The 14,427-nt window shown below is 36.7% G+C and overlaps 1 protein-coding gene across 1 annotated transcript in view; it reads left to right on the top strand.

Moving 5' to 3' along the window:
• Positions 1–14,427, top strand: part of LOC140159347 (WASH complex subunit 4-like) — an 86,078-nt gene that overhangs the window by 39,530 nt on the left and 32,121 nt on the right. The window contains exons 12-20 of the mRNA XM_072182795.1: positions 746–873; positions 2,386–2,549; positions 6,371–6,488; positions 7,700–7,825; positions 9,718–9,825; positions 10,814–10,855; positions 11,490–11,538; positions 12,248–12,303; positions 13,609–13,688. Of these exons, the coding sequence (XP_072038896.1) occupies positions 746–873; positions 2,386–2,549; positions 6,371–6,488; positions 7,700–7,825; positions 9,718–9,825; positions 10,814–10,855; positions 11,490–11,538; positions 12,248–12,303; positions 13,609–13,688 (871 nt within the window). The remainder of the gene's footprint in view (positions 1–745; positions 874–2,385; positions 2,550–6,370; positions 6,489–7,699; positions 7,826–9,717; positions 9,826–10,813; positions 10,856–11,489; positions 11,539–12,247; positions 12,304–13,608; positions 13,689–14,427) is intronic.

Raw genomic sequence — 14,427 nt, 5'->3', positions numbered from 1 at the left:
CTTATCGACTCTTAAAAAGTACAAGTCATAATTTTGGGTGAGATGCATGTACTCTTGTAAGTTCTTAAAACTTGGGGTGCACTTCATCAAAATTCCATGCACTGTTTTGCATGATCATGGAAATGATGTTTATTGTATTATTTATGGATAAGCAGGGTTAACAACAAAGACTTTCCCTTCTTTCCCTCTCCCCATCAATTAATGTTTGGACACGGCTGAAGACATTGGCATTTTTCAACAGTGCACAGGGGAGAGAGGGTGCCCGATGCATAGTGGGTAAAATATTGTGGGATATAACGGTCTGGGACTTGCTCAGTATTTCAAGGGCGACACATTTGGCTCTTTTTATACTTTTTTTACCAGTTGTTGGGTCTGAGTGTTTTGATTTTTTTTTTATTGACTTAATGTATCGTGTCTGATATTTTTACCCATAATGCACTCATTATCGGACTTGCGTATTATGTGCAGACTGTCATTTGATGTCATAGTTGATTAACCCCTTGAAAACTACCTGCCGATTGGCCAAAAAGAAGTTTTCATTATCAATTGACCCAATCAGCAACATTGTTAGAATAATTTCACCATGCAAAAAAATTGGGGTGAATTATTTGCAAAGCTCCATTCTGATTGGTGAATTAAAGTGAAAATATCATGTAATTGACCAATCAGAGGCAATGTTAGATTGGCAGATAGTGCTCAGGGGGTTAAATCTATCAATGTGTTTTGCTTCCTTTCTTACATTCAGGTGAAGTGAATGAGACTAATCAGAGACTAACCTATGTTGGTATATGTGGCATGTATGTGCTTCAGTACCAGATATTTAGAGTCATAGACAAGAAAGTTTTCCGAGCCCTATGGGACGTATACAAGAAGGTAGGAGCTACTTTGCCAAAAGTTTGTCATGGTAAAAACTTCTCAGTTAGGATATTCCAGTTGAAATCCATACACCTCATATGGAAGACACAATCTTAAACACGTGGAGTGTTAAGTTTCAAATGACATCACCCATTCAGGTAACCCCATTTGAAATTTGCACTCCCTATGTAGGAGATTACGGTCATGTCTTTCGTAGGGGGGTGTATGGATTTCAACTTGAATAGCCCATTTAAAATGAGAAGTGAAAACTTGCCCTCCACACATTGCGCAGATCAAAAGCATTAGATGTGCTCTTGTGGTTCTTAGACACCATATGTGACCAGCTCCAACAAAACCCGGAAGAAGTCGCCAGGCATGTTTTTGAGTTATAGGCCTTTAAAGATGACGTTCCCATAAAAAAAAAAAGTTTCGGAATTCTTAATTTCATGTTATTTGACTGTGGGACTAAGTGGACTTTCAAATACTTGAAAGTACTTATTAAAACGAGGCTTATTTAATCAATAATTAGTAATTGAACTATGATAACCATGTGGATCAGGGTAGTATTGAGACTTGCAAAGTAAGGAGAATTTGGTGAGAAAAAATATTTAACAAAACTTTTAGCAAAAGATGGACTTTTGAATCTATGTTATGAGGTAATTGGTTGAGAACATAACAAACAACAAACAGGTTCTTTGGGTGAACTATCAAAACAAAAACCAGACCACAGAGCCTCAAAGGCTAGAAAGTACCCATTTTTGGTGTGAAATGGCGAGGCTAGGAGAGAAAGAGCGAGGAAAGGCGAGGTAGCCTATTATAAAAGGCGAGAAATGGCAAGGCTGAGATAACTAAATTACCGTAACCACCCGGGTATAAGCCCACCTTCGGCTATAAGCTCACCCCCTATTTTTCAAAACATTCTGGGAACAAGGGTGTACTCATGAAAAAGCCCAGTACTAAATTTTGGCCAAGTTCTTAAATCAAATCAATGCTTTGCTCTCATATTTCAGAATGAATATAAAAAAAACATCAGTTGATAATTAACATTCTACACTTATAATTTTAAGAAATTGACATAGATGATAGAAATTACTGGTACATTGGGCATATACAAATGAGGGAAATTGTTTTTATTTTTATATTAAATTGCTAGCCCTTCCCCGGTTATAAGCTCACCCCCATTTTTGAAGTGAAATCTGCCATCTAGGGGGTGGGCTTATACCCGAGTTGTTACGGTAAGTCTTGCTCAGATCCTGGGCAAGTTTGGCGAGGAAAGGCAAGGAATGGCAAGAAATTATGAGGAAAGGCGAGGTACTTCCAGCACATCCAGACCTGCCACAGACATTTTGTCTGGAATATAAATAGCACCCATTGTTATCAATTGGTCATAACCTTCCTGGGCTCTCTGGCTGAGTGTACATTTGGTTATGACGTAGCCCATGACTTTATTATTTAAGAAGGGAATAAAAAGGCGATAGGCCATTTGTCAATATCTTTGAACAATCCATTTCACCTTTGTATGTTCTTCAGATTCCGGCCATCACCCTCACAGGTAATATAGTGTGGTCAGCCAATCAGTTTTTACTCAAGAGTCTCTCACCTCACATCTCCCGTCTGCTGGACAAGAAATCACAGCAAGCAGTGGTCCATACATCGCAGATGTACCTTCAGATGAAGAGTCAAAATCTTATCAAGTGAGTAACATGTTACAAACAGCCATGGGCTATTCCAGTTGAAATGCATACACCCCCTGTGGAAGACATTACCTTAAATCGCACATGCAGGTAGTGTGCATTTCAAATGGGGTTACTTAAATTGGTGACTCCATTTGAAAACTACACCCCCTGTGTGGGAGATTAAGGTAATATCTTCCATAGGGGGTATGTGACTAGTTTTTGTTTGGGGGATTACGGTCATGCCTTCTAAAGGGGTGTATGGATTTCAACTGGAATAGTCCAATCATATACCTCTTAGATTTGCAAAATAAAATGATAATCGTTAATCTTTAAAGCCATATTGTAACATTTCCATCAAAAATTGACATACTCGGCAGTCCACGCTTTTTAATGCGTGCCGGTTCGAAATTCTGAAAATTGGTAAAAGTGTGGAGGTTTAAAATTTTTGGGTAAAAAGCGTGGAATGGTATAAAGCGTGGGAATAAAATAAAAAGCGTGGGCTTGTTTCAGCTTACAGTATATTTTTATTGAATGTTAAAACAATCATAATTCCAAGAAAAATCGCCAAACCTGCGCATGATAAAATTCCATTTGATGCAGGCCCAGCGCCTGTTTACGTGAGTCCAGACCAGCACAATATCCTCCCCGGAAGCCCTTCCGTGATATGCAAATGTCCGATTTTTTCCATGACGTGTTACGATGTGTGGTACTTAATTCTTTACATCGATCGTACGTATGAGTGACGTCATTAATCATGCATAATTGATTGAGCAAAGACGGGTAGGATATAAGTCACTGAACACAGCGCACGCGAGTTACGAATCAGTTCATGACAAGAACAACATTTGGACGCCAAAAAAGTACAGTTATGCATTACAATGTTTATTGTACAGTACAGTATTAGCTTTTCACATAAAATTTGCATTGTTCACATAATGTATCAACTTCATGGAGAGAAAAACATCGGACTTGCATGTGTGAAATCGGTGCAGAATTCGCATACTTGATTTACTTCGAATTATGTGTGACTTCATCAATGGATACAAAAGTGGTGGGTTCAGGAATTTTCAGTATAAAGGGTGCCTCAGTAAAAAGCGTGGGGGTCAGGAATTTTCAGTATAAAGGGTGCCTCAGTAAAAAGGGTGGGGGTAAAATAAAAAGGGTGGGGGTCAAACCCCACTGCCGAGTATGATTGATTAGTATTTCCTTTCCATAAAATGTTAGCTTTTACTGCCAGATACATCCCCTTTTAATTTTGAGCTGAAAAATTGAGGTTATGAACATTGTGTGTGTGCTCGATTAATATTTCCATCGTAATAAACAACAGTTTCTGCGCTTTATTCAAAATCTCGAAGTTTAACAAAACTACAGCAGCTAAATTCATGATTTTTGCAGGGTATGTTAGTTTATTACAGTACATTACAATCGTGTAAAAAACAGAATTTTGAAAAAATATTGAGGGCGTTCTCCTCAACAAATGTTACAATATGGCTTTAAGCAAAGTACTTGATGTTGGCTCAATCAGTAAGACATTGGTCAGTGCAGTCTGCTATTATGAAATAATTGAGCTAACTTAAGGGATCTAAAATGAGCGTTTATTAACGTTTAATGACAGTATTTTTGTGGGACATGAGAGCACCTCAGACCTATCGAATTGCATTCTGAATACGAAGCATGTCTTTCTGATATCAAATAATTTTCATTTTTGAAAATCACAATATAATACAAATTTTATGACAAATTATAAAAATTTGATATTTGTCAAATTTTTGATATATAACAGTCCTCGAAGTAAATTATATAAATCTAATGATATATTCTTAAAGTGTATGTAGCAGGGAGGAAAAGTCGACGGTCAATTGAAAATGTTGACCTTTCATATTGAAGATATGGATTTTTTTCCCAAAAAGACCTAATTTTTGTTGGTGTTTTGGGAAAAAAATCCATATCTTCAATATGAAAGGTCAATATTTTCAATTGATCGTCGGCTTTTCATCCCACCTACATACACTTTAAGTATAAATCATCAGATTTATAAAGTTTACTTCAAGTACTGTTAAATATCAAAATATCAATTTTAATGATTTGCCATAAATGTGTATTAAATTGCGAATTTCAAAAATTCAAAATTATTTGATATCAGAATGACTTTCTTCGTATTCAGAATGCAATTCGATATGTCTGATGTGCTCTAATGTCCCAAAATAAATACTGTCCAAACGCTCATACCCCAGCCCTTAACCCCCAGGTTGTAGGTATTTTCTTCCACATCACACTCTTGTTATGTTATCAAATGCTCTTGTAACTCCAAATTTTGATTATGCTAGTTCAGTGTGGTGTAATTTTTCTCTTGAATACCAAAGAAGGCTTCAGGTATTACAAAATAGTTTAGCTAGAACAATTCTATCTGCTGATATTAGGACACCAGTAATAGATATGTTAAACTCACTTGGGTGGATCCAACTAAGTGACAGGTGGAAAAATCATATGCTTATTCTTACATTTAAATGTTTAAGAAATCTAAGTCCTACATATTTATCATCTCAGTTTGAATTTGTTCATCATACTCATTCTCATGTAACCAGAAATCATTCTTCTAACACATTGATTGTTCCAAAATACAACACTAATTCTGGTTTGCGTACATTTCATGTCAGAGCTGCTCATATTTGGAACAATTTATCACCAATGATAAGAACTGATATGGAAAATATGTCTTTGAGACAATTCAAAACAAATGTTCTCATTTCATGTTAAAGTATATTTTATGAATTCCTTGTTGTTATTGCATTTTTATCTCATACTGTATCACTTTTGTGTACTATTATACTAGGTTATACTGTATTATACTATGAATATTATGTTTTGTATTGACTGAGGGCCTGCTTGGAAAGCAGTGCTGGTCACTGAAGTTGTTACCCTCAATAAAGAAAGAATAAACTAACTAACAGGACACTACTGATCATCTAACAGCATTTCTGATTGGTTGATAACTTGAAATGCTCATTTCAATTGCCAATTATGACTATAGGCTTTAAACTATTTATGGTCAAACTTGCATTTGTAGACAATCTTATTAATACCCTCTTTGATTGGTCCAAAATTGGACACAATTTTCATTTTGGCCAATAAGCAAATAGTTCTCATGGTGTTAAAATTCATCTGGTCAAGGAACTGACTGGGGGCTGAATCTGACTGTGATGGGGTATTGTAATGTGTGCTTCTTTATTACCTGTAAGTCCCTGAGTGTTTCTAAATGCATTAGATAGTATCTGTAAATTCATGTCAAGTGCGCTGAGGCTTGTGTTTTTAAAGCCTGTGCATAACACACTATAAATCACTTTGCTGTATTTTATGCATGTCTAAGTATGTTCACATTATTCTTGTATCCCAAGTAAGCTTTCACATGTAGTGTGGATATACAGGAGTAGTAGCTTAATACGACTCTTGAAACCAATTACAATAATCCTAACTCTACACGTATATATGATTTTCTTTTAAATCAATTAATGTGTATTTTAATGATGTATATTCATATGTAGCAGTAAACGTAAATAGAAAGCAAAATTATACTTCTACGCTATTCAAACTTTCACCGGGTCAACCGGCATCTTCAGCGGATGTTATTGCTCTGACGATTGTTGTTACTAGTGATGTAGTACTAGGACACCTCTGATGACGTCACAGATGTTGATGACGTCAAACTTAAAGATGTTGTGCCGCTCCCTTGGTTTTCCGGTTCCTTGGTTCCCGCTTTCACCGATGTACCAAATTTGAGTTGCGTAGAAGTATAATTTTGCTTTCAATTAATGTGTGTTGCCATTTTGTTTTTTTTACAGGGATGTTCAAGTGTATTACATGCAGGTGTCGTCGTGGATGATACGAATGGAATCTAGCCTGACCCAAGCCAACACAGTTATAGAAGACTTAACCGCCAAGTGCACTCTTTTTATACATGTGAGTTAACTGGACTTGGGTCAATTAAGGTTGTACTACACCCCTTGATAAATTTATGACTATTTTTGCATTTTTCTCAAAAAATAATAACACACTGGTAACAAAAGTTTTATATATTATAGGGGCAAGGAATCCAGTTTGTACATTGGAATTTCAGTGACTCAAGAGAAGTGGATGTTATTTATGGTAAGAAAAGAGGTACCGCTAGAATGTACCTCATTTCTTAACATTTATAATGAACCACTTGTCTTGAATCACTGAAATTTCAGTGAAGTAATTGGATTTCTTGCCCCTATAATATATATAACTTTTATTACCAGTGTGTAGATATTTTTTGAGAAAATGCAGCATTAGTCACAAAATTTATCAGTGGGTGTAGTACCACCTTGATGCAATTAAAGGGCATTTTGGAAGTTTCTATAAATAATCTGAATTCAAATTGTTGAAAATTGTTCTATCTTTAGTCCATTGAAAAAAACAGGAAAAAAAAACACATTAGGTGTGTACCATATTCGATCCATTAACCATCCATGTCCTTCTAAGCGCCCACCCAGTGACTTTACAACAAACAAACTGTGATATTAGTTTATTAATTATCCATGCAAATCTGAATCATGGTCTGAAACATATGATATGCGGATAATGATGGATGAATGTTTTGGGCCTTTTTGTTGGCTTTAAAAACAATGTAAAAAATAAGCATCCCACCCAAATTGATTATGTTAAGCGCCCTAGGCGTTAATGGAACGAATACTGTACATCTTTTTTTGATCATTATGTAAGGCTGTTGTCCACAAGTCCTTGTCAACAAGTTTGTTGATTGTACACTTTTCACGCCCTGTCCACAACCCTTGATGGTAAAAGTTTAATAATGAACTATTCTTGCTGATACTCAACTGGAACTTGCAAAATAGTATGGACAGAAAATTAAGTTTGAATTATTTTCACCTTTATGCTTAACCCCCTGAGCAGTACCTGCCAATCTAACATTGCCTCTGATTGGTCAATTACATGATATCCCCACTTTAATCACCAATCAGAATGGAGCTTTGCAAATAATTGACCCAAATTTTTTCGTGTGGTGAAATTATTTTAACACTGTTGCTGATTGGTCCAATTGATAATGAAAACTTCTTTTTGACCAATTGGCATGTAGTCCTCATGGGGTTATAACTATTCACATGATTGACATGTTGTGTTTTTTTCTGTAGGGGCTAATCTTCGCCTACAACATCAGCAATTTAATACGGACTATCATGAATCTTCATGCTCATATGAACAAGCCTATGACCAAAACAGCTGTGCTAGCTCTCTGTAGACTAATAGAAATGTTAAAGGTAAAACAACTAATCCATGTAAAGTCCATGATTTTGGAAATATCTTCCACAAAGGGGAGTATGAATTTCAAATGGAATGAGCACATTAGCAGCTCTATTTGAAACACACCCTCCCTCTGTGGAAGATTTCCGATTGAATCTTTCTCATTGGGTGTATGAAATGGGCCATTCCATTTAAAATCCACACTACCCATGTGGAAGATTTTGAAAATATCTTCCACAAGGGGAGTATGTTTTTCAAATGTAATTGGTCACTGTTAGTCAGTTTGAAACCCATAATCCCTCTTATTATGGCTTTACCTATATCTTCCACAGCTGGAGTGAATATTTCAAATAGAAGTCACCCAATTCTCTATTCTATTCAAAACGTATACTTATATAGTGTGGATTTTAAATGGAATAGCCCATTTCAAGTGGAATGTGTTGAGGTTTTTGCCCTTTTCCCCCCAAAAGTTGCTAAATTTCAAATTGTTTATTGCCACTTAGATCCAACTGACGTATTAGGATTGAGGTGTTTCATTTGGCAAAACAGGATAATATCTTTTAATCGAAAATAATTCTCGCTATTAGCAATAAAAAGTAATACGCGCCAGAACAGTTTTTTTTTAGATTGTCATCATGTGGAAATATACTTAATGATGTATCATGGGAAAATGTGCACATCAATCCTATCGATCGGCGAATAATACCATGCTATTACATTGACAACACGTGAAATATTGCCACGTTCCTATGTAATAGCATGGTAATATTCAGATTATCGAATGGACTTAATAATGTAATTTGATGATACATCAATTAATTTTTCTCCATGATACATCGCAAATCCGCTGGCGTTTATTGCTATTGAATAGCTAGAATTGGTGCTGTATAAAATAAGTGAATTTATTTTGACATGGGATGATATTGGAAATAATCATTATAGTTATTACAGCGATCAATAATACAACAACTAGTTAAAATAGAAAAACAATTTTAAAACTTGACAATGGTGAATGGTGAATGAGTAGTCTCAAAAATGACCTTGCAATTTGGGTTTCAAATTGTTAATAGAAGAACGAATGAACAGTTTACCAACCCAAAGTGTTACAATTAAACATGACAACGAATAAACACAATTCCCGACCGGACCGGCACACAACCCAACTTGAAAAAAAGCAAGGGAATGTGCCGGCATGGGAATCGAACCCACAACCTTCCGATCTCTAGAAGAACCATTCAGGAGGTAACTGAAGAGGTTCATCGGGTCTGTTAATTAATCAGCTATTTAGAGTTAATTTGTCAAGGCCAAGTGAAAAACTTACGTTTTTCTGCTGACAGTTTCGTCAGAAACCTTCTGGCTTTGTCAAAGCATTGATGATGTTAAATCTGCAATTACTGATCATGTGTTAAGAAAAAACCATATCATAGACTGGGACAGTTCATCAATCATCGACAGAGAAGAAAATTGCAGAGCAAGATGGGTGAAGGAAGCGATCTTGATTCGCAAGAGAGGGGACAGGACCATGAACAGAGACGAGGGCACGTTCTTTCTGAATCACATCTTTGATCCTCTGCTCAAGACCACCGCTGGAGACAGGAATACTACTTCCGGGAAAATCAAAACATCCGGTCAAGGTTCCCGCTCCAAGGAGATGGATCAATAACATCATCAATGCTTTGAGAAAGCCAGAAGGTTTCTGGCGAAACTGTCAGCAGAAAAACGTTTTTCACTTGGTCTTGACAAATTAACTCTAAATAGCCCATTCAGGAGGTAATTGATTCACCTTTTGGGGACAATCTTGCGAATATTTCTTGCTTAAAGCAAGATAAAGGAGAGACGATCTAATAACAGTAGATTGATGGTTTGAATTGAAGATAATCATGTTTCTATATGATATTGTGTGTAACAGTCTATAGAGCATACATTCCATCGTCGGACCATGCTGATAGCAGAGTCCATCACTCACATCATCCAGCATCTGCAATTCATGGCCTTAGCATCAGTCAACACAGCAAAGGTAAGAAAAGAAAGGTTTTAACCCCCTGAGCACTACCTGCCGATCTAACATTGCCTCTGATTGGTCAATTACCTGATACTTTCATTTTAATTACCAATCTGAATGGAGCTTTGCAAATAATTCACCCCAATTTTTTTCGTGTGGTGAAATTATTCCAATAATGTTGCTGATTGGGCCAATTGATAATGAAAGCTTCTTTTTGGCCAATCGGCAGGTAGTTTTCATGGGGTTAACAAAACCTTGCAATGGACTATTCTAGTTGCAATCTACGTGCCCCCTAAAGTTTCTCCACTTTAAAGTATGAAGTAAGGTATAGTTTGATCAGCTCGTAATCGGTGGGCCTTAAAACAATATATTTTATTTCAAGAATTGTCTTCTGACATCTCGCCAGAAGCATCCCAAATTATAAATTCAAGTCCTATACTTGATCAACTTTCTTTAATACGCACAATGTAGACCAGACAGGTCAACTATATCGCTCTTAACATGGGTCTACTTTTTTAAATGCTTATGCACTGTTTACTTGTACAGAAAAATCCTTTCATGCCAAGTTTGTTTGTAAAGTTACAAAAGATATTGAAATGAACTTCATGTATTCAGGCTTATTAGGGGCTATCATTGTCTTGGGGCGGGGGTGTTCTGAATATCACGGGGTCATAAAATTTTGGAAAGAAAAACAGGAGGGTCATAAAATTTTGATGACCAAAATGTAGGTAGTCACAAGATGTCCACAGATAGTGTGTTTATTTTATTCAAAAAGACTGATTTCAATACTATTTTAGCCTGTTTAGTGGGTAAGGTGTATTGGTGGTAGGGGGAGGGGTCATAAAGTAGGCCTAGCCATTATTCTGGGCAAGGTTCATGGTTCAACTTGTTTGACTTGTCTTAATTTTTAGTAGTACTGGAAAATGTCAAGCCTAAATTAAAAAATTCATGGTGTTGAATTTTATGTCAAATTTTTCCATTATTCTTAATTTCTTATCCACAGAAAAGAATCATATCTGACAAGAAGTACAGTGAGAAACGACTAGTAAGTCTTCTATTTCTTATTATTCTTATTTGATTGGTTTTCGGGTATATACTATAAGACGATATTAGATATTGATATTTGACAGCGCACACGTCATCACAGAACATGCTTGTTGAGATTTGATGGTCTTAGCGTGTTGTATACATCTGGGTGTGTAATACGCATACAGGCATGCAGTACAAGCGACAATTAAACAAGTTTGTGATGGCTTCAGTCATTTAAAGAGGAAGCATTGCCAGAGCAGTTCTTCTGGGTGAACCAAACCTGACTATATCAAATTAATCAGTGACAAGGTTATCTCAAAAATTTGACATGTGCTAATTGGTGCAATAAATTAAAACATCTATTAGCATCTGTCAAATTCGGAGATAACCTTGTCACTGATTAATTTGATAACCATGCAGGTTTGGTTCACCCCAGAAGAACTGCTCTGGGGCTTCCTCTTTAAGATTATAACCCTAACTTATTTTTTTCTTGAACAATGCTACTACTGAATGCCATAATTTGCAGGATTTAAGAGGCGATTCAAATCGAACCTTATTTTTAACTAATTGTGAAGGATAAAGATAATAGTATTGTACAACTTTGTGCAAAGTGTTCATTATGTAATTACAACTTTTTCCCTTCATTTCAGGATGCGTTATCAGCATTGGTACTGGTTGAAAATGCCCTCAATGGTCCATGTAAGTCCCAATTTGGATATTTCTAAGATTATGAAGGACGATATAACATTATGTTTATAATAAGGTGCAGCAAAGTCATATTTGCAATACTACCTTTTGTAACTAACACAGTATTGCATTACATTTTCTATTGCTAAGGCTTTTATAGGTAGTAAATCTGAACAAAGAGTCCAGACTCTGCCGTGTTGCCCATTGAAGGGAAAATATTGGGCTATTCGAGTTGAAGTATATTCACCTTAATCTCCCACGTAGGGAGTATGAATTATGAAATGTTACCTAAATATATATGTGACTCTATTTGTGACATGATCTGGTCCATGGGGTCCAAAGGAGGCATTTTTGACAATTGAGTTACTATAACTATTACCTTGTACCAACATTAGGCTATCATATCGTCACCCCCATAACAAAACTGCCTAAGTCATTATTACATGCAAATTTCTTCATTAACTTGTGGATTACATCTCTTTTTATGTATTCCACAAGTTTATGAAGAATGCCGTTGGAAATTTGATTGATTATGGGTTTATTACTCAGAAAATCAAAATTGCAAATGAGAAACATGTAATAATTACGCCACTATGTGTTGCGACCAACAAGATGATTTGCTTCATTAAGATTAAGTACACCATAACAATGACATTTCAAGCTGTGACTTGATCAGCATACATTGAAGAAGTTTTTTTTAATTATTATTATTTTAATACAGCCACAAAAGAAAGACGACTAGTGGCAAGCTTGGCTCTCTCTGTTGGCACCCAAATGGTAAGTGCGATAGTATCACAATAGTAATCCCACCCAAGGTACTTGCCTGCCATTATGTCAGGGCATCAGTAGCCAGATTTCTTGGTCTGGGGGAAAAGCTGAAAAATCCCCGATTGCATCATTTTGTTTTGACCTGGTATTATTGGTGGGATATATACTTATACCAGGTTTTTTGTAGATAGACTGTACATGTAAAAGTCTTTGAGCTTCCAAAAAAGGACTTTATTGGGACAATGTTCATGTGTAGTGTGCAAAAGTTTGGTATTTTATACTATTTTGGCCCATTGCTCGAGGTAAACAGGCTTCTTGCCCTGTTCTTTTCCTTTGCCTTCCTAATTTTCTTTTTCAGTTTTCTCTGCTCCCACTGGCTACCAGGCTTTGAGTTTTAAAAAAATTGAGGAGTGTGATAAATAGCACTCCTGTGAGTGCAATTTTGTGAATGAGGAGTATGATTATGCCTAAATGTGATGTAAGCTTAAAGATCATCCTTATGATCATTTAAGGAGTACGGAGGAGTGTGATCGCACTCGCACTCCTCAAAACTCGAAGTCTGGGCTACGCAACTGCATTATGTGGAATTCAGTCAATTCATCAATAAATAGCTCATCTCCTGTCACATCAGGTCAATATACACATTAGTTCACTTCAAGTTCAGAAGCGACGTCAATGCTTTTTTGCGATTATGCCTCAAGCTTATTGACAAATGGCCCTTAATCTCAATTAACTTATATGTGCGCAATTCGATACTGAGTCTAGGAAGAAGCGAGCTGATTCTGATATCTGTGATCTTGATGAAATGGTGCTATACAAAAGCATATTATGTATGTATGGGTGTATGTATGTATGAATGTATGGGCGCGTAGCCGTAGGTGTTTGCCAGCAAACAAGGACACACACATTCGTTTGTTGCATTTAAATGCTGGACCTCTCTGCAATGGAGGGCCATCCTTGGTTCAAAGAAGTCTGCAAATGATCGCAATTGCATGTGTAATGTATTTGCAAAATACGTCATCTATCGTACCTAAGATAATAACGTCCACAGTTGCTAGGTAAAATTATGGCGGAAAACGTCCTCAGTATGTCGATAGAGTACGGATTCAGACCGCTGCGTTTGCAAAAGCCCTAAACATCGTCCACATTTGGAGGCGATTACACTTGTGTGGGTGTGTATGTATACATTGATGGGGACCGATAAAGAAACATCTTTGGCTTTGATAGAAACATCTTTGGCTTCATTTGTGCATCCGCACCATTTGACTGGCTCATAATCTTAATTTCCGTCCTAATTGTGTTTTTCTCATACAGAAAGCTTTCAAGGATGATGAGTTACTCTCCTTCAAAGCAGTGATGAACAAACTGACTCTTATTAGTGACCTTAGAGAACAGTAAGTGATTAGGGTATCAGGGGAAAGGAGGACAAACTCACTCTTATTAGTGACCTTAGAGAACAGTAAGTGATTAGGGTATCAGGGGAAAGGAGGACAAACTCACTCTTATTAGTGACCTTAGAGAACAGTAAGGGATTAGGGTATCAGGGGAAAGGAGGACAAACTCACTCTTATTAGTGACCTTAGAGAACAGTAAGTGATTAGGGTATCAGGGGAAAGGAGGACAAACTCACTCTTATTAGTGACCTTAGAGAACAGTAAGTGATTAGGGTATCAGGGGAAAGGAGGACAAACTCACTCTTATTAGTGACCTTAGAGAACAGTAAGTGATTAGGGTATCAGGGGAAAGGAGGACAAACTCACTCTTATTAGTGACCTTAGAGAACAGTAAGTGATTAGTGTATCGGGGAAAGGAGGACAAACTCACTCTTATTAGTGACCTTAGAAAACAGTAAGTGATTAGGGTATCAGGAAAGGAGGACAAACTCACTCTTATTAGTGACTTTAGAGAACAGTAAGTGATTCGGGTATCAGGGGAAAGGAGGACAAACTCACTCTTATTAGTGACCTTAGAGAACAGTAAGTGATTAGGGTATCAGGGGAAAGGAGGACAAACTCACTCTTATTAGTGACCTTAGAGAACAGTAAGTGATTAGGGTATCAGGGGAAAGGAGGACAAACTCACTCTTATTAGTGACCTTAGAGTACAGTAAGGGATTAGGGTATCAGGGGAAAG

This window comes from Amphiura filiformis, chromosome 8, assembly GCF_039555335.1.
Source record: "Amphiura filiformis chromosome 8, Afil_fr2py, whole genome shotgun sequence".
In the NCBI taxonomy this organism is placed as follows: Eukaryota; Metazoa; Echinodermata; class Ophiuroidea; order Amphilepidida; family Amphiuridae; genus Amphiura; species Amphiura filiformis.
This window is presented reverse-complemented; position numbering and strand designations above follow the sequence as displayed.